Here is a 25,829-nt window from a genome sequence, read left to right as displayed (position 1 = left end):
TTATTTTGGCAAATTATTTTGGGAGGCAAATTATTTTGGCAAACATTTTTATACACTTTTGGTTATTGAGAAACAGCTTCTAACCATTATTTGACACTTTGGTTGTTGAGAAACAGCTCCTAAAACATTATTTTACACTTTTGGTTATTGAGAAACAGCTCCTAAAACATTATTTGACACTTTTGGTTGTTGAAAAACAGCTTCTAACCATTATTAGACACTTTGGTTGTTGAGGAACAGCTCCTAAAACATTATTTTACACTTTTGGTTGTTGAGAAACAGCTCCTAAAACATTATTTTACACTTTTGGTTATTGAGAAACAGCCCCTAAAACATTATTTGACACTTTTGGTTGTTGAAAAACAGCTTCTAACCATTATTTGACACTTTGGTTGTTGAGAAACAGCTCCTAAAACATTATTTTACACTTTTGGTTGTTGAGAAACAGCTCCTAAAACATTATTTGACACTTTTGGTTGTTGAAAAACAGCTTCTAACCATTATTTGACACTTTGGTTGTTGAGAAACAGCTCCTAAAACATTATTTTACACTTTTGGTTGTTGAGAAACAGCTCCTAAAACATTATTTGACACTTTTGGTTGTTGAAAAACAGCTTCTAACCATTATTTGACACTTTGGTTGTTGAGAAACAGCTCCTAAAACATTATTTTACACTTTTGGTTATTGAGAAACAGCTCCTAAAACAGTATTTGACACTTTTGGTTGTTGAAAAACAGCTTCTAACCATTATTTGACACTTTGGTTGTTGAGAAACAGCTCCTAAAACATTATTTTACACTTTTGGTTATTGAGAAACAGCTCCTAAAACATTATTTGACACTTTTGGTTGTTGAAAAACAGCTTCTAACCATTATTTGACACTTTGGTTGTTGAGAAACAGCTCCTAAAACATTATTTTACACTTTTGGTTATTGAGAAACAGCTCCTAAAACATTATTTGACAATTTTGGTTGTTGAAAAACAGCTTCTAACCATTATTAGACACTTTGGTTGTTGAGGAACAGCTCCTAAAACATTATTTTACACTTTTGGTTGTTGAGAAACAGCTCCTAAAACATTATTTTACACTTTTGGTTATTGAGAAACAGCCCCTAAAACATTATTTGACACTTTTGGTTGTTGAAAAACAGCTTCTAACCATTATTTGACACTTTGGTTGTTGAGAAACAGCTCCTAAAACATTATTTTACACTTTTGGTTGTTGAGAAACAGCTCCTAAAACATTATTTGACACTTTTGGTTGTTGAAAAACAGCTTCTAACCATTATTTGACACTTTGGTTGTTGAGAAACAGCTCCTAAAACATTATTTTACACTTTTGGTTGTTGAGAAACAGCTCCTAAAACATTATTTGACACTTTTGGTTGTTGAAAAACAGCTTCTAACCATTATTTGACACTTTGGTTGTTGAGAAACAGCTCCTAAAACATTATTTTACACTTTTGGTTATTGAGAAAAAGCTCCTAAAACAGTATTTGACACTTTTGGTTGTTGAAAAACAGCTTCTAACCATTATTTGACACTTTGGTTGTTGAGAAACAGCTCCTAAAACATTATTTTACACTTTTGGTTATTGAGAAACAGCTCCTAAAACATTATTTGACACTTTTGGTTGTTGAAAAACAGCTTCTAACCATTATTTGACACTTTGGTTGTTGAGAAACAGCTCCTAAAACATTATTTTACACTTTTGGTTGTTGAGAAACAGCTCCTAAAACATTATTTGACACTTTTGGTTGTTGAAAAACATCTTCTAACCATTATTTGACACTTTGGTTGTTGAGAAACAGCTCCTAAAACATTATTCTACACTTTTGGTTGTTGAGAAACAGCTCCTAAAACATTATTTGACACTTTTGGTTGTTTAAAAACAGCTTCTAACCATTATTTGACACTTTGGTTGTTGAGAAACAGCTCCTAAAACATTATTTTACACTTTTGGTTATTGAGAAACAGCTCCTAAAACATTATTTGACACTTTTGGTTGTTGAAAAACAGCTTCTAACCATTATTTGACACCTTGGTTGTTGAGAAACAGCTCCTAAAACATTATTTTACACTTTTGGTTGTTGAGAAACAGCTCCTAAAACATTATTTGACACTTTTGGTTGTTGAAAAACAGCTTCTAACCATTATTTGACACTTTGGTTGTTGAGAAACACCTCCTAAAACATTATTTTACACTTTTGGTTATTGAGAAACAGCTCCTAGAACATTATTTGACACTTTTGGTTGTTGAAAAACAGCTTCTAACCATTATTTGACACTTTGGTTGTTGAGAAACAGCTCCTAAAACATTATTTTACACTTTTGGTTATTGAGAAACAGGTCCTAAAACATTATTTGACACTTTTGGTTGTTGAAAAACAGCTTCTAACCATTATTTGACACTTTGGTTGTTGAGAAACAGCTCCTAAAACATTATTTTACACTTTTGGTTGTTGAGAAACAGCTCCTAAAACATTATTTGACACTTTTGGTTGTTGAAAAACAGCTTCTAACCATTATTTGACACTTTGGTTGTTGAGAAACAGCTCCTAAAACATTATTTGACACTTTTGGTTGTTGAAAAACAGCTTCTAACCATTATTTGACACTTTGGTTGTTGAGAAACAGCTCCTAAAACATTATTTTACACTTTTGGTTATTGAGAAACGGCTCCTAAAACATTATTTGACACTTTTGGTTGTTAAAAAACAGCTTCTAACCATTATTTGACACTTTGTTTCTGGTTATTTTGGGAGGCAAATTATTTTGGGAGGCAAATTATTTTGGGAGGCAAATTATTTTGGCAAATTATTTTGGGAGGCAAATTATTTTGGCAAATTATTTTGGGAGGCAAATTATTTTGGCAGGCAAATTATTTTGGGAGGCAAATTATTTTGGGAGGCAAATTATTTTGGGAGGCAAATTATTTTGGGAGGCAAATTATTTTGGCAAATTATTTTGGGAGGTAAATTATTTTGGGAGGCAAATTATTTTGGGAGGTAAATTATTTTGGGAGGCAAATTATTTTGGCAAATTATTTTGGGAGGCAAATTATTTTGGCAAATTATTTTGGGAGGCAAATTATTTTGGCAAATTATTTTGGGAGGCAAATTATTTTGGCAAATTATTTTGGGAGGCAAATTATTTTGGCAGGCAAATTATTTTGCGAGGCAAATTATTTTGGGAGGCAAATTATTTTGGGAGGCAAATTATTTTGGGAGGCAAATTATTTTACACTTTTGGTTGTTGAAAAACGGCTTCTAACCATTATTTGACACTTTGGTTGTTGAGAAACAGCTCCTAAAACATTATTTTACACTTTTGGTTATTGAGAAACGGCTCCTAAAACATTATTTGACACTTTTGGTTGTTAAAAAACAGCTTCTAACCATTATTTGACACTTTGGTTCTGGTTATTTTGGGAGGCAAATTATTTTGGGAGGCAAATTATTTTGGGAGGCAAATTATTTTGGCAAATTATTTTGGGAGGCAAATTATTTTGGCAAATTATTTTGGGAGGCAAATTATTTTGGCAAATTATTTTGGGAGGCAAATTATTTTGGCAGGCAAATTATTTTGGGAGGCAAATTATTTTGGGAGGCAAATTATTTTGGGAGGCAAATTATTTTGGGAGGCAAATTATTTTGGCAAATTATTTTGGGAGGCAAATTATTTTGGGAGGCAAATTATTTGGGCAAATTATTTTGGGAGGCAAATTATTTTGGCAAATTATTTTGGGAGGTAAATTATTTTGGGAGGCAAATTATTTTGGGAGGCAAATTATTTTGGCAAATTATTTTGGGAGGCAAATTATTTTGGCAAATTATTTTGGGAGGCAAATTATTTTGGCAAATTATTTTGGGAGGCAAATTATTTTGGCAGGCAAATTATTTTGGGAGGCAAATTATTTTGGGAGGCAAATTATTTTGGGAGGCAAATTATTTTGGGAGGCAAATTATTTTGGCAAATTATTTTGGGAGGCAAATTATTTTGGCAAATTATTTTGGGAGGCAAATTATTTTGGCAAATTATTTTGGGAGGCAAATTATTTTGGCAAATTATTTTGGGAGGCAAATTATTTTGGGAGGCAAATTATTTTGGGAGGCAAATTATTTTGGCAAATTATTTTGGGAGGCAAATTATTTTGGGAGGCAAATTATTTTGGGAGGCAAATTATTTTGCGAGGCAAATTATTTTGGGAGGCAAATTATTTTGGGAGGCAAATTATTTTGGGAGGCAAATTATTTTGGGAGGCAAATTATTTTGGCAAATTATTTTGGGAGGCAAATTATTTTGGCAAATTATTTTGGGAGGCAAATTATTTTGGGAGGCAAATTATTTTGGGAGGCAAATTATTTTGTGAGGCAAATTATTTTGTGAGGCAAATTATTTTGGCAAATTATTTTGGGAGGCAAATTATTTTGGGAGGCAAATTATTTTGGCAAATTATTTTGGGAGGCAAATTATTTTGGCAAATTATTTTGGGAGGCAAATTATTTTGGGAGGCAAATTATTTTGGGAGGCAAATTATTTTGGCAAATTATTTTGGGAGGCAAATTATTTTGGGAGACAAATTATTTTGGCAAATTATTTTGGGAGGCAAATTATTTTGGCAAATTATTTTGGGAGGCAAATTATTTTGGCAAATTATTTTGGGAGGCAAATTATTTTGGCAAACATTTTTATACACTTTTGGTTATTGAGAAACAGCTTCTAACCATTATTTGACACTTTGGTTGTTGAGAAACAGCTCCTAAAACATTATTTTACACTTTTGGTTATTGAGAAACAGCTCCTAAAACATTATTTGACACTTTTGGTTGTTGAAAAACAGCTTCTAACCATTATTAGACACTTTGGTTGTTGAGGAACAGCTCCTAAAACATTATTTTACACTTTTGGTTGTTGAGAAACAGCTCCTAAAACATTATTTTACACTTTTGGTTATTGAGAAACAGCCCCTAAAACATTATTTGACACTTTTGGTTGTTGAAAAACAGCTTCTAACCATTATTTGACACTTTGGTTGTTGAGAAACAGCTCCTAAAACATTATTTTACACTTTTGGTTGTTGAGAAACAGCTCCTAAAACATTATTTGACACTTTTGGTTGTTGAAAAACAGCTTCTAACCATTATTTGACACTTTGGTTGTTGAGAAACAGCTCCTAAAACATTATTTTACACTTTTGGTTGTTGAGAAACAGCTCCTAAAACATTATTTGACACTTTTGGTTGTTGAAAAACAGCTTCTAACCATTATTTGACACTTTGGTTGTTGAGAAACAGCTCCTAAAACATTATTTTACACTTTTGGTTGTTGAAAAACAGCTTCTAACCATTATTTGACACTTTGGTTGTTGAGAAACAGCTCCTAAAACATTATTTTACACTTTTGGTTATTGAGAAACAGCTCCTAAAACATTATTTGACACTTTTGGTTGTTGAAAAACAGCTTCTAACCATTATTTGACACTTTGGTTGTTGAGAAACAGCTCCTAAAACATTATTTTACACTTTTGGTTATTGAGAAACAGCTCCTAAAACATTATTTGACACTTTTGGTTGTTGAAAAACAGCTTCTAACCATTATTAGACACTTTGGTTGTTGAGGAACAGCTCCTAAAACATTATTTTACACTTTTGGTTGTTGAGAAACGGCTCCTAAAACATTATTTTACACTTTTGGTTATTGAGAAACAGCCCCTAAAACATTATTTGACACTTTTGGTTGTTGAAAAACAGCTTCTAACCATTATTTGACACTTTGGTTGTTGAGAAACAGCTCCTAAAACATTATTTTACACTTTTGGTTGTTGAGAAACAGCTCCTAAAACATTATTTGACACTTTTGGTTGTTGAAAAACAGCTTCTAACCATTATTTGACACTTTGGTTGTTGAGAAACAGCTCCTAAAACATTATTTTACACTTTTGGTTGTTGAGAAACAGCTCCTAAAACATTATTTGACACTTTTGGTTGTTGAAAAACAGCTTCTAACCATTATTTGACACTTTGGTTGTTGAGAAACAGCTCCTAAAACATTATTTTACACTTTTGGTTATTGAGAAACAGCTCCTAAAACAGTATTTGACACTTTTGGTTGTTGAAAAACAGCTTCTAACCATTATTTGACACTTTGGTTGTTGAGAAACAGCTCCTAAAACATTATTTTACACTTTTGGTTATTGAGAAACAGCTCCTAAAACATTATTTGACACTTTTGGTTGTTGAAAAACAGCTTCTAACCATTATTTGACACTTTGGTTGTTGAGAAACAGCTCCTAAAACATTATTTTACACTTTTGGTTGTTGAGAAACAGCTCCTAAAACATTATTTGACACTTTTGGTTGTTGAAAAACATCTTCTAACCATTATTTGACACTTTGGTTGTTGAGAAACAGCTCCTAAAACATTATTCTACACTTTTGGTTGTTGAGAAACAGCTCCTAAAACATTATTTGACACTTTTGGTTGTTTAAAAACAGCTTCTAACCATTATTTGACACTTTGGTTGTTGAGAAACAGCTCCTAAAACATTATTTTACACTTTTGGTTATTGAGAAACAGCTCCTAAAACATTATTTGACACTTTTGGTTGTTGAAAAACAGCTTCTAACCATTATTTGACACCTTGGTTGTTGAGAAACAGCTCCTAAAACATTATTTTACACTTTTGGTTGTTGAGAAACAGCTCCTAAAACATTATTTGACACTTTTGGTTGTTGAAAAACAGCTTCTAACCATTATTTGACACTTTGGTTGTTGAGAAACACCTCCTAAAACATTATTTTACACTTTTGGTTATTGAGAAACAGCTCCTAGAACATTATTTGACACTTTTGGTTGTTGAAAAACAGCTTCTAACCATTATTTGACACTTTGGTTGTTGAGAAACAGCTCCTAAAACATTATTTTACACTTTTGGTTATTGAGAAACAGGTCCTAAAACATTATTTGACACTTTTGGTTGTTGAAAAACAGCTTCTAACCATTATTTGACACTTTGGTTGTTGAGAAACAGCTCCTAAAACATTATTTTACACTTTTGGTTGTTGAGAAACAGCTCCTAAAACATTATTTGACACTTTTGGTTGTTGAAAAACAGCTTCTAACCATTATTTGACACTTTGGTTGTTGAGAAACAGCTCCTAAAACATTATTTGACACTTTTGGTTGTTGAAAAACAGCTTCTAACCATTATTTGACACTTTGGTTGTTGAGAAACAGCTCCTAAAACATTATTTTACACTTTTGGTTATTGAGAAACGGCTCCTAAAACATTATTTGACACTTTTGGTTGTTAAAAAACAGCTTCTAACCATTATTTGACACTTTGGTTCTGGTTATTTTGGGAGGCAAATTATTTTGGGAGGCAAATTATTTTGGGAGGCAAATTATTTTGGCAAATTATTTTGGGAGGCAAATTATTTTGGCAGGCAAATTATTTTGGGAGGCAAATTATTTTGGGAGGCAAATTATTTTGGCAAATTATTTTGGGAGGTAAATTATTTTGGGAGGCAAATTATTTTGGGAGGTAAATTATTTTGGGAGGCAAATTATTTTGGCAAATTATTTTGGCAAATTATTTTGGGAGGCAAATTATTTTGGCAAATTATTTTGGGAGGGAAATTATTTTGGCAAATTATTTTGGGAGGCAAATTATTTTGGCAGGCAAATTATTTTGGGAGGCAAATTATTTTGGGAGGCAAATTATTTTGGGAGGCAAATTATTTTGGGAGGCAAATTATTTTGGCAAATTATTTTGGGAGGCAAATTATTTTGGCAAATTATTTTGGGAGGCAAATTATTTTGGCAAATTATTTTGGGAGGCAAATTATTTTGGCAAATTATTTTGGGAGGCAAATTATTTTGGCAAATTATTTTGGGAGGCAAATTATTTTGGCAAATTATTTTGGGAGGCAAATTATTTTGGCAAATTATTTTGGGAGGCAAATTATTTTGGGAGGCAAATTATTTTGGCAAATTATTTTGGGAGGCAAATTATTTTGGCAAATTATTTTGGGAGGCAAATTATTTTGGGAGGCAAATTATTTTGGGAGGCAAATTATTTTGGGAGGCAAATTATTTTGGGAGGCAAATTATTTTGGGAGGCAAATTATTTTGGCAAATTATTTTGGGAGGCAAATTATTTTGTGAGGCAAATTATTTTGTGAGGCAAATTATTTTGTGAGGCAAATTATTTTGGCAAATTATTTTGGGAGGCAAATTATTTTGGGAGGCAAATTATTTTGGCAAATTATTTTGGCAAATTATTTTGGGAGGCAAATTATTTTGGCAAATTATTTTGGGAGGCAAATTATTTTGGCAAATTATTTTGGGAGGCAAATTATTTTGGCAAATTATTTTGGGAGGCAAATTATTTTGGCAAATTATTTTGGGAGGCAAATTATTTTGGCAAATTATTTTGGGAGGCAAATTATTTTGTGAGGCAAATTATTTTGTGAGGCAAATTATTTTGGCAAATTATTTTGGGAGGCAAATTATTTTGGGAGGCAAATTATTTTGGCAAATTATTTTGGGAGGCAAATTATTTTGGCAAATTATTTTGGGAGGCAAATTATTTTGGCAAATTTTTTGGGAGGCAAATTATTTTGGGAGGCAAATTATTTTGGGAGGCAAATTATTTTGGCAAATTATTTTGGGAGGCAAATTATTTTGGCAAACATTTTTATACACTTTTGGTTATTGAGAAACAGCTTCTAACCATTATTTGACACTTTGGTTGTTGAGAAACAGCTCCTAAAACATTATTTTACACTTTTGGTTATTGAGAAACAGCTCCTAAAACATTATTTGACACTTTTGGTTGTTGAAAAACAGCTTCTAACCATTATTAGACACTTTGGTTGTTGAGGAACAGCTCCTAAAACATTATTTTACACTTTTGGTTGTTGAGAAACAGCTCCTAAAACATTATTTTACACTTTTGGTTATTGAGAAACAGCCCCTAAAACATTATTTGACACTTTTGGTTGTTGAAAAACAGCTTCTAACCATTATTTGACACTTTGGTTGTTGAGAAACAGCTCCTAAAACATTATTTTACACTTTTGGTTGTTGAGAAACAGCTCCTAAAACATTATTTGACACTTTTGGTTGTTGAAAAACAGCTTCTAACCATTATTTGACACTTTGGTTGTTGAGAAACAGCTCCTAAAACATTATTTTACACTTTTGGTTGTTGAGAAACAGCTCCTAAAACATTATTTGACACTTTTGGTTGTTGAAAAACAGCTTCTAACCATTATTTGACACTTTGGTTGTTGAGAAACAGCTCCTAAAACATTATTTTACACTTTTGGTTATTGAGAAACAGCTCCTAAAACAGTATTTGACACTTTGGTTGTTGAAAAACAGCTTCTAACCATTATTTGACACTTTGGTTGTTGAGAAACAGCTCCTAAAACATTATTTTACACTTTTGGTTATTGAGAAACAGCTCCTAAAACATTATTTGACACTTTTGGTTGTTGAAAAACAGCTTCTAACCATTATTTGACACTTTGGTTGTTGAGAAACAGCTCCTAAAACATTATTTTACACTTTTGGTTGTTGAGAAACAGCTCCTAAAACATTATTTGACACTTTTGGTTGTTGAAAAACATCTTCTAACCATTATTTGACACTTTGGTTGTTGAGAAACAGCTCCTAAAACATTATTCTACACTTTTGGTTGTTGAGAAACAGCTCCTAAAACATTATTTGACACTTTTGGTTGTTTAAAAACAGCTTCTAACCATTATTTGACACTTTGGTTGTTGAGAAACAGCTCCTAAAACATTATTTTACACTTTTGGTTATTGAGAAACAGCTCCTAAAACATTATTTGACACTTTTGGTTGTTGAAAAACAGCTTCTAACCATTATTTGACACCTTGGTTGTTGAGAAACAGCTCCTAAAACATTATTTTACACTTTTGGTTGTTGAGAAACAGCTCCTAAAACATTATTTGACACTTTTGGTTGTTGAAAAACAGCTTCTAACCATTATTTGACACTTTGGTTGTTGAGAAACACCTCCTAAAACATTATTTTACACTTTTGGTTATTGAGAAACAGCTCCTAGAACATTATTTTACACTTTTGGTTGTTGAAAAACAGCTTCTAACCATTATTTGACACTTTGGTTGTTGAGAAACAGCTCCTAAAACATTATTTTACACTTTTGGTTATTGAGAAACAGGTCCTAAAACATTATTTGACACTTTTGGTTGTTGAAAAACAGCTTCTAACCATTATTTGACACTTTGGTTGTTGAGAAACAGCTCCTAAAACATTATTTTACACTTTTGGTTGTTGAGAAACAGCTCCTAAAACATTATTTGACACTTTTGGTTGTTGAAAAACAGCTTCTAACCATTATTTGACACTTTGGTTGTTGAGAAACAGCTCCTAAAACATTATTTGACACTTTTGGTTGTTGAAAAACAGCTTCTAACCATTATTTGACACTTTGGTTGTTGAGAAACAGCTCCTAAAACATTATTTTACACTTTTGGTTATTGAGAAACAGCTCCTAAAACATTATTTGACACTTTTGGTTGTTGAAAAACAGCTTCTAACCATTATTTGACACTTTGGTTGTTGAGAAACAGCTCCTAAAACATTATTTTACACTTTTGGTTGTTGAGAAACAGCTCCTAAAACATTATTTGACACTTTTGGTTGTTGAAAAACAGCTTCTAACAATTAGTTGACACTTTGGTTGTTGAGAAACAGCTCCTAAAACATTATTTTACACTTTTGGTTGTTGAGAAACAGCTCCTAAAACATTATTTGACACTTTTGGTTGTTGAAAAACAGCTTCTAACCATTATTTGACACTTTGGTTGTTGAGAAACAGCTCCTAAAACATTATTTTACACTTTTGGTTATTGAGAAACAGCTCCTAAAACATTATTTGACACTTTTGGTTGTTGAAAAACAGCTTCTAACCATTATTTGACACTTTGGATGTTGAGAAACAGCTCCTAAAACATTATTTTACACTTTTGGTTATTGAGAAACAGCTCCTAAAACATTATTTGACACTTTTGGTTGTTGAAAAACAGCTTCTAACCATTATTTGACACTTTTGGTTGTTGAGAAACAGATCCTAAAACATTATTTGACACTTTTGGTTGTTGAAAAACAGCTTCTAACCATTATTTGACACTTTGGTTGTTGAGAAACAGCTCCTAAAACATTATTTTACACTTTTGGTTATTGAGAAACAGCTCCTAAAACATTATTTGACACTTTTGGTTGTTGAAAAACAGCTTCTAACCATTATTTGACACTTTGGTTGTTGAGAAACAGCTCCTAAAACATTATTTTACACTTTTGGTTATTGAGAAACAGCTCCTAAAACATTATTTTACACTTTTGGTTATTGAGAAACAGCTCCTAAAACATTATTTGACACTTTTGGTTGTTGAAAAACAGCTTCCAACCATTATTGGACACTTTGGTTGTTGAGAAACAGCTCCTAAAACATTATTTTACACTTTTGGTTATTGAGAAACGGCTCCTAAAACATTATTTGACACTTTTGGTTGTTGAAAAACAGCTTCTAACCATTATTTGACACTTTGGTTGTTGAGAAACAGCTCCTAAAACATTATTTTACACTTTTGGTTGTTCAGAAACAGCTACTAAAACATTATTTGACACTTTTGGTTGTTAAAAAACAGCTTCTAACCATTATTTGACACTTTTGGTTGTTGAAAAACAGCTTCTAACCATTATTTGACACTTTGGTTGTTGAGAAACAGCTCCTAAAACATTATTTTACACTTTTGGTTATTGAGAAACAGCTCCTAAAACATTATTTGACACTTTTGGTTGTTGAAAAACGGCTTCTAACCATTATTTGACACTTTGGTTGTTGAGAAACAGCTCCTAAAACATTATTTTACACTTTTGGTTATTGAGAAACGGCTCCTAAAACATTATTTGACACTTTTGGTTGTTAAAAAACAGCTTCTAACCATTATTTGACACTTTGGTTCTGGTTATTTTGGGAGGCAAATTATTTTGGGAGGCAAATTATTTTGGGAGGCAAATTATTTTGGCAAATTATTTTGGGAGGCAAATTATTTTGGGAGGCAAATTATTTTGGCAGGCAAATTATTTTGGGAGGCAAATTATTTTGGCAAATTATTTTGGGAGGCAAATTATTTTGGCAAATTATTTTGGGAGGCAAATTATTTTGGCAAATTATTTTGGGAGGCAAATTATTTTGGCAAATTATGAGAAACAGCTCCTAAAACATTATTTGACACTTTTGGTTGTTGAAAAACGGCTTCTAACCATTATTTGACACTTTGGTTGTTGAGAAACAGCTCCTAAAACATTATTTTACACTTTTGGTTATTGAGAAACGGCTCCTAAAACATTATTTGACACTTTTGGTTGTTAAAAAACAGCTTCTAACCATTATTTGACACTTTGGTTCTGGTTATTTTGGGAGGCAAATTATTTTGGGAGGCAAATTATTTTGGGAGGCAAATTATTTTGGCAAATTATTTTGGGAGGCAAATTATTTTGGGAGGCAAATTATTTTGGGAGGCAAATTATTTTGGGAGGCAAATTATTTTGGAAATTTATTTTGGGAGGCAAATTATTTTGGCAGGCAAATTATTTTGGGAGGCAAATTATTTTGGGAGGCAAATTATTTTGGGAGGCAAATTATTTTGGGAGGCAAATTATTTTGGCAAATTATTTTGGGAGGCAAATTATTTTGGCAAATTATTTTGGGAGGCAAATTATTTTGGGAGGTAAATTATTTTGGGAGGCAAATTATTTTGGGAGGCAAATTATTTTGGCAAATTATTTTGGGAGGCAAATTATTTTGGCAAATTATTTTGGGAGGCAAATTATTTTGGGAGGCAAATTATTTTGGCAAATTATTTTGGGAGGCAAATTATTTTGGCAAATTATTTTGGGAGGCAAATTATTTTTACAAATTATTTTGGGAGGCAAATTATTTTGGGAGGCAAATTATTTTGGGAGGCAAATTATTTTGGGAGGCAAATTATTTTGTGAGGCAAATTATTTTGTGAGGCAAATTATTTTGGGAGGCAAATTATTTTGGGAGGCAAATTATTTTGGCAAATTATTTTGGGAGGCAAATTATTTTGGCAAATTATTTTGGGAGGCAAATTATTTTGGCAAATTATTTTGGGAGGCAAATTATTTTGGGAGGCAAATTATTTTGGGAGGCAAATTATTATGGCAAATTATTTTGGGAGGCAAATTATTTTGTGAGGCAAATTATTTTGGGAGGCAAATTATTTTGGGAGGCAAATTATTTTGGGAGGCAAATTATTTTGGGAGGCAAATTATTTTGGGAGGCAAATTATTTTGGGAGGCAAATTATTTTGGCAAATTTTTTGGGAGGCAAATTATTTTGGGAGGCAAATTATTTTGGGAGGCAAATTATTTTGGGAGACAAATTATTTTGGCAAATTATTTTGGGAGGCAAATTATTTTGGCAAATTATTTTGGCAAATTATTTTGGCAAATTATTTTGGGAGGCAAATTATTTTGGCAAATTATTTTGGGAGGCAAATTATTTTGGCAAACATTTTTATACACTTTTGGTTATTGAGAAACAGCTTCTTATTTTGTGAGGCAAATTATTTTGGGAGGCAAATTATTTTGGCAAATTATTTTGGGAGGCAAATTATTTTGGCAAATTATTTTGGGAGGCAAATTATTTTGGCAAATTATTTTGGGAGGCAAATTATTTTGGGAGGCAAATTATTTTGGGAGGCAAATTATTTTGGGAGGCAAATTATTATGGCAAATTATTTTGTGAGGCAAATTATTTTGTGAGGCAAATTATTTTGGGAGGCAAATTATTTTGGGAGGCAAATTATTTTGGCAAATTATTTTGGGAGGCAAATTATTTTGGCAAATTATTTTGGGAGGCAAATTATTTTGGCAAATTTTTTGGGAGGCAAATTATTTTGGGAGGCAAATTATTTTGGGAGGCAAATTATTTTGGGAGACAAATTATTTTGGCAAATTATTTTGGGAGGCAAATTATTTTGGCAAATTATTTTGGCAAATTATTTTGGGAGGCAAATTATTTTGGCAAATTATTTTGGGAGGCAAATTATTTTGGCAAACATTTTTATACACTTTTGGTTATTGAGAAACAGCTTCTAACCATTATTTGACACTTTGGTTGTTGAGAAACAGCTCCTAAAACATTATTTTACACTTTTGGTTATTGAGAAACAGCTCCTAAAACATTATTTGACACTTTTGGTTGTTGAAAAACAGCTTCTAACCATTATTAGACACTTTGGTTGTTGAGGAACAGCTCCTAAAACATTATTTTACACTTTTGGTTGTTGAGAAACAGCTCCTAAAACATTATTTTACACTTTTGGTTATTGAGAAACAGCTCCTAAAACATTATTTGACACTTTTGGTTGTTGAAAAACAGCTTCTAACCATTATTTGACACTTTGGTTGTTGAGAAACAGCTCCTAAAACATTATTTTACACTTTTGGTTGTTGAGAAACAGCTCCTAAAACATTATTTGACACTTTTGGTTGTTTAAAAACAGCTTCTAACCATTATTTGACACCTTGGTTGTTGAGAAACAGCTCCTAAAACATTATTTTACACTTTTGGTTGTTGAGAAACAGCTCCTAAAACATTATTTGACACTTTTGGTTGTTGAAAAACAGCTTCTAACCATTATTTGACACTTTGGTTGTTGAGAAACAGCTCCTAAAACATTATTTTACACTTTTGGTTATTGAGAAACAGCTCCTAAAACAGTATTTGACACTTTTGGTTGTTGAAAAACAGCTTCTAACCATTATTTGACACTTTGGTTGTTGAGAAACAGCTCCTAAAACATTATTTGACACTTTTGGTTATTGAGAAACAGCTCCTAAAACATTATTTGACACTTTTGGTTGTTGAAAAACAGCTTCTAACCATTATTTGACACTTTGGTTGTTGAGAAACAGCTCCTAAAACATTATTTTACACTTTTGGTTGTTGAGAAACAGCTCCTAAAACATTATTTGACACTTTTGGTTGTTGAAAAACAGCTTCTAACAATTATTTGACACTTTGGTTGTTGAGAAACAGCTCCTAAAACATTATTTTACACTTTTGGTTGTTGAGAAACAGCTCCTAAAACATTATTTGACACTTTTGGTTGTTGAAAAACAGCTTCTAACCATTATTTGACACTTTGGTTGTTGAGAAACAGCTCCTAAAACATTATTTTACACTTTTGGTTATTGAGAAACAGCTCCTAAAACATTATTTGACACTTTTGGTTGTTGAAAAACAGCTTCTAACCATTATTTGACACTTTGGTTGTTGAGAAACAGCTCCTAAAACATTATTTTACACTTTTGGTTATTGAGAAACAGCTCCTAAAACATTATTTGACACTTTTGGTTGTTGAAAAACAGCTTCTAACCATTATTTGACACTTTGGATGTTGAGAAACAGCTCCTAAAACATTATTTTACACTTTTGGTTATTGAGAAACAGCTCCTAAAACATTATTTGACACTTTTGGTTGTTGAAAAACAGCTTCTAACCATTATTTGACACTTTGTTTGTTGAGAAACAGCTCCTAGAACATTATTTTACACTTTTGGTTGTTGAGAAACAGATCCTAAAACATTATTTGACACTTTTGGTTGTTGAAAAACAGCTTCTAACCATTATTTGACACTTTGGTTGTTGAGAAACAGCTCCTAAAACATTATTTTACACTTTTGGTTGTTGAAAAACAGCTTCTAACCATTATTTGACACTTTGGTTATTGAGAAACAGCTCCTAAAACATTATTTGACACTTTTGGTTGTTGAAAAACAGCTTCTAACCATTATTTGACACTTTGGTTGTTGAGAAACAGCTCCTAAAACATTATTTTACACTTTTGGTTATTGAGAAACAGCTCCTAAAACATTATTTGACACTTTTGGTTGTTGAAAAACAGCTTCTAACCATTATTTGACACTTTGGTTCTGGTTATTTTGGGAGGCAAATTATTTTGGGAGGCAAATTATTTTGGCAAATTATTTTGGGAGGCAAATTATTTTGGGAGGCAAATTATTTTGGGAGGCAAATTATTTTGGCAAATTATTTTGGGAGGCAAATTATTTTGGCAAATTATTTTGGGAGGAAAATTATTTTGGCAAATTATTTTGGGAGGAAAATTATTTTGGGAGGCAAATTATTTTGGGAGGAAAATTATTTTGGGAGGCAAATTCTTTTGGCAAATTATTTTGGGAGGCAAATTCTTTTGGCAAATTATTTTGGGAGGCAAATTATTTTGGCAAATTATTTTGGGAGGAAAATTATTTTGGGAGGCAAATTCTTTTGGCAAATTCTTTTGGGAGGCAAATTATTTTGGGAGGCAAATTATTTTGGCAGGCAAATTATTTTGGGAGGCAAATTATTTTGGGAGGCAAATTATTTTGGGAGGCAAATTATTTTGGGAGGCAAATTATTTTGGCAAATTATTTTGGGAGGCAAATTATTTTGGGAGGCAAATTATTTTGGGAGGCAAATTATTTTGGCAAATTATTTTGGCAAATTATGTTGGGAGGCAAATTATTTTGGGAGGCAAACTATTTTGGCAAATTATTTTGTGAGGCAAATTATTTTGGGAGGCAAATTATTTTGGGAGGCAAATTATTTTGGCAAATTATTTTGGGAGGCAAATTATTTTGGGAGGCAAATTATTTTGGCAAATTATTTTGGGAGGCAAATTATTTTGGCAAATTATTTTGGGAGGCAAATTATTTTGGCAAATTTTTTGGGAGGCAAATTATTTTGGGAGGCAAATTATTTTGGGAGGCAAATTATTTTGGCAAATTATTTTGGGAGGCAAATTATTTTGGCAAATTATTTTGGGAGGCAAATTATTTTGGGAGACAAATTATTTTGGCAAATTATTTTGGGAGGCAAATTATTTTGGCAAATTATTTTGGGAGGCAAATTATTTTGGCAAATTATTTTACACTTTTGGTTATTGAGAAACAGCTCCTAAAACATTATTTGACACTTTTGGTTGTTGAAAAACAGCTTCTAACCATTATTTGACACTTTGGTTGTTGAGAAACAGCTCCTAAAACATTATTTTACACTTTTGGTTATTGAGAAACAGCTCCTAAAACATTATTTGACACTTTTGGTTGTTGAAAAACAGCTTCTAACCATTATTTGACACTTTGGTTGTTGAGAAACAGCTCCTAAAACATTATTTTACACTTTTGGTTATTGAGAAACAGCTCCTAAAACATTATTTGACACTTTTGGTTGTTGAAAAACAGCTTCTAACCATTATTTGACACTTTGGTTGTTGAGAAACAGCTCCTAAAACATTATTTTACACTTTTGGTTATTGAGAAACAGCTCCTAAAACATTATTTGACACTTTTGGTTGTTGAAAAACAGCTTCTAACCATTATTTGACACTTTGGTTGTTGAGAAACAGCTCCTAAAACATTATTTGACACTTTTGGTTGTTGAAAAACAGCTTCTAACCATTATTTGACAATTTGGTTGTTGAGAAACAGCTCCTAAAACATTATTTTACACTTTTGGTTGTTGAGAAACAGCTCCTAAAACATTATCTGACACTTTTGGTTGTTGAAAAACAGCTTCTAACCATTATTTGACACTTTGGTTGTTGAGAAACAGCTCCTAAAACATTATTTTACACTTTTGGTTATTGAGAAACAGCTCCTAAAACATTATTTGACACTTTTGGTTGTTGAAAAACAGCTTCTAACCATTATTTGACACTTTGGTTGTTGAGAAACAGCTCCTAAAACATTATTTTACACTTTTGGTTGTTGAGAAACAGCTCCTAAAACATTATTTTACACTTTTGGTTGTTGAAAAACAGCTTCTAACCATTATTTGACACTTTGGTTGTTGAGAAACAGCTCCTAAAACATTATTTTACACTTTTGGTTATTGAGAAACAGCTCCTAAAACATTATTTGACACTTTTGGTTGTTGAAAAACAGCTTCTAACCATTATTTGACACTTTTGGTTGTTGAAAAACAGCTTCTAACCATTATTTGACACTTTGGTTGTTGAGAAACAGCTCCTAAAACATTATTTTACACTTTTGGTTATTGAGAAACAGCTCCTAAAACATTATTTGACACTTTTGGTTGTTGAAAAACAGCTTCTAACCATTATTTGACACTTTGGTTGTTGAGAAACAGCTCCTAAAACATTATTTTACACTTTTGGTTGTTGAGAAACAGCTCATAAAACATTATTTGACACTTTTGGTTGTTGAAAAACAGCTTCTAACCATTATTTGACACTTTGGTTGTTGAGAAACAGCTCATAAAACATTATTTTACACTTTTGGTTGTTGAGAAACAGCTCCTAAAACATTATTTGACACTTTTGGTTGTTGAAAAACAGCTTCTAACCATTATTTGACACTTTGGTTGTTGAGAAACAGCTCCTAAAACATTATTTTACACTTTTGGTTGTTGAGAAACAGCTCCTAAAACATTATTTGACACTTTTGGTTGTTGAAAAACAGCTTCTAACCATTATTTGACACTTTGGTTGTTGAGAAACAGCTCCTAAAACATTATTTTACACTTTTGGTTATTGAGAAACAGCTCCTAAAACATTATTTGACACTTTTGGTTGTTGAAAAACAGCTTCTAACCATTATTTGACACTTTGGTTGTTGAGAAACAGCTCCTAAAACATTATTTTACACTTTTGGTTGTTGAGAAACAGCTCATAAAACATTATTTGACACTTTTGGTTGTTGAAGAACAGCTTCTAACCATTATTTGACACTTTGGTTGTTGAGAAACAGCTCATAAAACATTATTTTACACTTTTGGTTGTTGAGAAACAGCTCCTAAAACATTATTTGACACTTTTGGTTGTTGAAAAACAGCTTCTAACCATTATTTGACACTTTGGTTGTTGAGAAACAGCTCCTAAAACATTATTTTACACTTTTGGTTATTGAGAAACAGCTCCTAAAACATTATTTGACACTTTTGGTTGTTGAAAAACAGCTTCTAACCATTATTTGACACTTTGGTTGTTGAGAAACAGCTCATAAAACATTATTTTACACTTTTGGTTGTTGAGAAACAGCTCCTAAAACATTATTTGACACTTTTGGTTAATGAAAAACAGCTTCTAACCATTATTTGACACTTTGGTTGTTGAGAAACCGCTCCTAAAACATTATTTTACACTTTTGGTTGTTGAGAAACAGCTCCTAAAACATTATTTGACACTTTTGGTTGTTGAAAAACAGCTTCTAACCATTATTTGACACTTTGGTTGTTGAGAAACAGCTCATAAAACATTATTTTACACTTTTGGTTGTTGAGAAACAGCTCATAAAACATTATTTGACACTTTTGGTTGTTGAAAAACAGCTTCTAACCATTATTTGACACTTTGGTTGTTGAGAAACAGCTCCTAAAACATTATTTTACACTTTTGGTTGTTGAGAAACAGCTCCTAAAACATTATTTGACACTTTTGGTTGTTGAAAAACAGCTTCTAACCATTATTTGACACTTTGGTTGTTGAGAAACAGCTCCTAAAACATTATTTTACACTTTTGGTTATTGAGAAACAGCTCCTAAAACATTATTTGACACTTTTGGTTGTTGAAAAACAGCTTCTAACCATTATTTGACACTTTGGTTGTTGAGAAACAGCTCCTAAAACATTATTTTACACTTTTGGTTATTGAGAAACAGCTCCTAAAACATTATTTGACACTTTTGGTTGTTGAAAAACAGCTTCTAACCATTATTTTACACTTTGGTTGTTGAGAAACAGCTCCTAAAACATTATTTTACACTTTTGGTTATTGAGAAACAGCTCCTAAAACATTATTTGACACTTTTGGTTGTTGAAAAACAGCTTCTAACCATTATTTGACACTTTGGTTGTTGAGAAACAGCTCCTAAAACATTATTTGACACTTTTGGTTGTTGAAAAACAGCTTCTAACCATTATTTGACAATTTGGTTGTTGAGAAACAGCTCCTAAAACATTATTTTACACTTTTGGTTGTTGAGAAACAGCTCCTAAAACATTATCTGACACTTTTGGTTGTTGAAAAACAGCTTCTAACCATTATTTGACACTTTGGTTGTTGAGAAACAGCTCCTAAAACATTATTTTACACTTTTGGTTATTGAGAAACAGCTCCTAAAACATTATTTGACACTTTTGGTTGTTGAAAAACAGCTTCTAACCATTATTTGACACTTTGGTTGTTGAGAAACAGCTCCTAAAACATTATTTTACACTTTTGGTTGTTGAGAAACAGCTCCTAAAACATTATTTGACACTTTTGGTTGTTGAAAAACAGCTTCTAACCATTATTTGACACTTTGGTTGTTGAGAAACAGCTCCTAAAACATTATTTTACACTTTTGGTTATTGAGAAACAGCTCCTAAAACATTATTTGACACTTTTGGTTGTTGAAAAACAGCTTCTAACCATTATTTGACACTTTTGGTTGTTGAAAAACAGCTTCTAACCATTATTTGACACTTTGGTTGTTGAGAAACAGCTCCTAAAACATTATTTTACACTTTTGGTTATTGAGAAACAGCTCCTAAAACATTATTTGACACTTTTGGTTGTTGAAAAACAGCTTCTAACCATTATTTGACACTTTGGTTGTTGAGAAACAGCTCCTAAAACATTATTTTACACTTTTGGTTGTTGAGAAACAGCTCATAAAACATTATTTGACACTTTTGGTTGTTGAAAAACAGCTTCTAACCATTATTTGACACTTTGGTTGTTGAGAAACAGCTCATAAAACATTATTTTACACTTTTGGTTGTTGAGAAACAGCTCCTAAAACATTATTTGACACTTTTGGTTGTTGAAAAACAGCTTCTAACCATTATTTGACACTTTGGTTGTTGAGAAACAGCTCCTAAAACATTATTTTACACTTTTGGTTGTTGAGAAACAGCTCCTAAAACATTATTTGACACTTTTGGTTGTTGAAAAACAGCTTCTAACCATTATTTGACACTTTGGTTGTTGAGAAACAGCTCCTAAAACATTATTTTACACTTTTGGTTATTGAGAAACAGCTCCTAAAACATTATTTGACACTTTTGGTTGTTGAAAAACAGCTTCTAACCATTATTTGACACTTTGGTTGTTGAGAAACAGCTCCTAAAACATTATTTTACACTTTTGGTTGTTGAGAAACAGCTCATAAAACATTATTTGACACTTTTGGTTGTTGAAGAACAGCTTCTAACCATTATTTGACACTTTGGTTGTTGAGAAACAGCTCATAAAACATTATTTTACACTTTTGGTTGTTGAGAAACAGCTCCTAAAACATTATTTGACACTTTTGGTTGTTGAAAAACAGCTTCTAACCATTATTTGACACTTTGGTTGTTGAGAAACAGCTCCTAAAACATTATTTTACACTTTTGGTTATTGAGAAACAGCTCCTAAAACATTATTTGACACTTTTGGTTGTTGAAAAACAGCTTCTAACCATTATTTGACACTTTGGTTGTTGAGAAACAGCTCATAAAACATTATTTTACACTTTTGGTTGTTGAGAAACAGCTCCTAAAACATTATTTGACACTTTTGGTTAATGAAAAACAGCTTCTAACCATTATTTGACACTTTGGTTGTTGAGAAACCGCTCCTAAAACATTATTTTACACTTTTGGTTGTTGAGAAACAGCTCCTAAAACATTATTTGACACTTTTGGTTGTTGAAAAACAGCTTCTAACCATTATTTGACACTTTGGTTGTTGAGAAACAGCTCATAAAACATTATTTTACACTTTTGGTTGTTGAGAAACAGCTCATAAAACATTATTTGACACTTTTGGTTGTTGAAAAACAGCTTCTAACCATTATTTGACACTTTGGTTGTTGAGAAACAGCTCCTAAAACATTATTTTACACTTTTGGTTGTTGAGAAACAGCTCCTAAAACATTATTTGACACTTTTGGTTGTTGAAAAACAGCTTCTAACCATTATTTGACACTTTGGTTGTTGAGAAACAGCTCCTAAAACATTATTTTACACTTTTGGTTATTGAGAAACAGCTCCTAAAACATTATTTTACACTTTTGGTTGTTGAAAAACAGCTTCTAACCATTATTTGACACTTTGGTTGTTGAGAAACCGCTCATAAAACATTATTTTACACTTTTGGTTGTTGAGAAACAGCTCCTAAAACATTATTTGACACTTTTGGTTGTTGAAAAACAGCTTCTAACCATTATTTTACACTTTGGTTGTTGAGAAACAGCTCCTAAAACATTATTTTACACTTTTGGTTGTTGAGAAACAGCTCCTAAAACATTATTTGACACTTTTGGTTGTTGAAAAACAGCTTCTAACCATTATTTGACACTCTGGTTGTTGAGAAACAGCTCCTAAAACATTATTTTACACTTTTGGTTGTTGAGAAACAGCTCCTAAAACATTATTTGACACTTTTGGTTGTTGAAAAACAGCTTCTAACCATTATTTGACACTTTGGTTGTTGAGAAACAGCTCCTAAAACATTATTTTACACTTTTGGTTATTGAGAAACAGCTCCTAAAACATTGACACTTTTGGTTGTTGAAAAACTGCTTCTAACCATTATTTGACACTTTGGTTGTTGAGAAACAGCTCATAAAACATTATTTTACACTTTTGGTTGTTGAGAAACAGCTCCTAAAACATTATTTGACACTTTTGGTTGTTGAAAAACAGCTTCTAACCATTATTTGACACTTTGGTTGTTGAGAAACAGCTCCTAAAACATTATTTTACACTTTTGGTTGTTGAGAAACAGCTCCTAAAACATTATTTGAAACTTTTGGTTGTTGAAAAACAGCTTCTAACCATTATTTGACACTTTGGTTGTTGAGAAACAGCTCCTAAAACATTATTTGACACTTTTGGTTGTTGAGAAACAGCTCCTAAAACATTATTTGACACTTTTGGCTGTTGAAAAACAGCTTCTAACCATTATTTGACACTTTTGGTTGTTGAGAAACAGCTCCTAAAACATTATTTGACACTTTTGGCAAACCCATACTGTAGCATAGACACTAATATTATTATGGTATTATGGCTTCTAAATAAGTTATTAATAGTATAGATATTATGGTCTTTAACATTCTGTTCATTACATTCTTTTACATATTCAGGTCTTTATTGTATTAATAGCATAGATATTATGGTATACAAGTTATTAATAGCATATGGTATGTGACATTAATAGCACGGTTCTGGTGTAATGAGTGCAGGGGAGATTTCTAACCTGGAGCGAAGTTGGTTTTGCCGTAGAACTGGACCATGCCGGTTCTCTGACCCACCACCAGCACACGCTCCCCCAGCCGCACCTCGGGGCTCTCGCACACCGAGCTGCCTGCTGACGGGGTCCGGCTCCGGGGGCCAGCTGAAGGGGTCCGGCTCCGGGGGCCAGCTGAAGGGGTCCGGCTCCGGGGGCCAGCTGAAGGGGTCCGGCTCCGGGGGCCTGCTGATGGCGTCCGGCTCCGAGGGCCTGCGGCAAAGAACAACTTTGACGCCACAATTCCACGTCCTACTCAGGATTTGAGATTTTCTGAAGAAAACAACCTTTGGTCAGGTCGAACGAAATGTTGGTTTCCTAATAATGTAATACAATAACCTTTTTTTCTTCTTCATATAATTCACAATGGGAGAGTAGGGAGACCATCTCCAAACACTGCTGATGTGGTTAGTTAACATATCTGGCTAACATAGCACATGCTTTGGTTAAAATAACATATCCAGGTGTGGGCCATGGGTCAGCGGTCCAGGCACCTTGGCTGGCAATCCAGTCTTGCAGTGTGCCGCGGGTTCGACTCCCGATCCCGACGAACTTTACTGCATGTCTTCCCCCCATTTCTTGTCAGCCTACTGTCTGACCCTCCATAAAAAAATAAAGGCGAAAGCCACAAAAAAAACCACATTTAAAATAACATCCAGATTGCAGCTTTAAATTTAATTGAATCTGTGCAACGTTAACAAAGGCAAAATAAAAATCATAATTTTACTATGAATTAGATTTCTGCCATTACAGTATTTTCAAGCAAATGTCAAAATTCCATAACCACTTAAACCCTACATACTTTTTTAACCGGAGTCCGCCAGGAGTCTGTACTTGACCCCTAATCCCCCCCCCCCCCGCTCTACACCATATCTGTGGCCGTAGGAGTGAAACCGCACCCGTTTTAGAAAGCGGCGTGGCACCAGGCGAGGTGCGGTGGTGGGCGGGCGGCGGCGTGTTCCTGGGGTTGGGCGATGCGCGCTCCCTCCGCTGCCTGGCCGTGGGCCGCTGCCTGGGCGCCGGGCGGGGCCGAGGCGCTGCGCCATGGCGGGAGTCCAGTGAGGAAGAGGATGAGGAGAGAGACCGAGAGAGAACACCTGCAACCCAAGAAGAGGGAAGAAGTGAGCGCTTAGCAGTAAAGATGGATGCCCCGCCAGGACGAAGTGAACACACCAAACACAAAGTTATTTAGAATAATTAAAAAATATATAAAATGAGCAATGGAAGGTGCTACAGAACAGGTGATGAAGATAAAACAAATTGTAGAGCTGTGCATATGGAAATTAATTAATAACATTTGAGTGTAAGTATATTACACCATACATTAATAAAGGGGAGCAGACAACAGGGGCATTTGGGTTCTGCTGAAAGCCTAGATGTGTACTAATGTACTACAGCATGACAAATTCATCCTAAGAAAAGAGAAAAAGAAGAATCACACGGCACAAACTGTGTGCCTCTCTTCTAAAATACTGAACCCGCCATCCTTCTGTTCCGTACGTGCTTTAACCTGAAAATCATTTCATTGCCTAGTAATAATAATGAATCTCTGCACGAATTATCCCTCTCCCCATTCTCCCTTCTCATTCAGAATGCTAATGTACCCACTGCGTCCTTTTTGTCTCCACCAGGCGCATGGGGAGAGAGTATGTTTGTCTCCAGGCCGAAGGCATGGGGAGAGAGTATGTTTGTCTCCACCAGGCGCATGGGGAGAGAGTATGTTTGTCTCTACCAGGCCGAAAGCATGGGGAGAGAGTATGTTTGTCTCCACCAGGCCAAAGGCATGGGGAGAGAGTATGTTTGTCTCCACCAGGCCGAAGGCATGGGGAGAGAGTATGTTTGTCTCCACCAGGCCGAAGGCATGGGGAGAGAGTATGTTTGTCTCCACCAGGCCGAAGGCATGGGGAGAGAGTATGTTTGTCTCCACCAGGCCGAAGGCATGGGGAGAAAGTATTTTTGTCTCCACCAGGCCGAAGGCATGGGGAGAGTAAGTTTGTCTCCACCAGGCCGAAGGCATGGGGAGAGAGTATTTTTGTCTCCACCAGGCCGAAGGCATGGGGAGAGAGTATGTTTGTCTCCACCAGGCCGAAGGCATGGGGAGAGAGTATTTTTGTCTCCACCAGGCCGAAGACATGGGGAGAGAGTATTTTTGTCTCCACCAGGCCGAAGGCATGGGGAGAGAGTATGTTTGTCTCCACCAGGCCGAAGGCATGGGGAGAGACTATGTTTGTCTCCACCAGGCGCATGGGGAGAGAGTATGTTTGTCTCCACCATGCCGAAGTCATGGGGAGAGAGTATGTTTTGTCCGTCCGTCCGTCTGTGAACAGCTAATCTCCGGTAACGTTAAGAACCCATTCTCAGGCAGGACCTCATTAAGCTTTTAACATTCACAAACCTTCACAGGCCACAAGTTCATTAAGTGGCCAACTCAAAAAGGATAACTGATTAAATCGGTCCG

General features: G+C 33.6%; 1 protein-coding gene across 4 annotated transcripts in view; it reads right to left on the bottom strand.

Moving 5' to 3' along the window:
- LOC308329687 (CAP-Gly domain-containing linker protein 4) overlaps positions 1–25,829 on the bottom strand; it is a 164,250-nt gene that overhangs the window by 105,075 nt on the left and 33,346 nt on the right. For 3 of the 4 annotated variants that reach the window (XM_080784181.1, XM_080784178.1, XM_080784179.1), the window contains exons 10-11: positions 24,271–24,468; positions 23,342–23,584 (exon numbers count right to left, since the gene is read on the bottom strand). In XM_080784181.1, coding sequence (XP_080640307.1) covers positions 23,342–23,584; positions 24,271–24,468 — 441 coding nt within the window. The remainder of the gene's footprint in view (positions 1–23,341; positions 23,585–24,270; positions 24,469–25,829) is intronic. The other variant, XM_080784180.1, reaches the window with a different exon arrangement.

Source organism: Protomyctophum bolini (assembly GCF_963924005.1).
Source record: "Protomyctophum bolini genome assembly, chromosome: 15".
NCBI lineage: Eukaryota > Metazoa > Chordata > Actinopteri > Myctophiformes > Myctophidae > Protomyctophum > Protomyctophum bolini.
The sequence above is the reverse complement of the archived record's forward strand: the minus strand, read 5'-3'. Positions and strand labels throughout refer to the sequence as shown.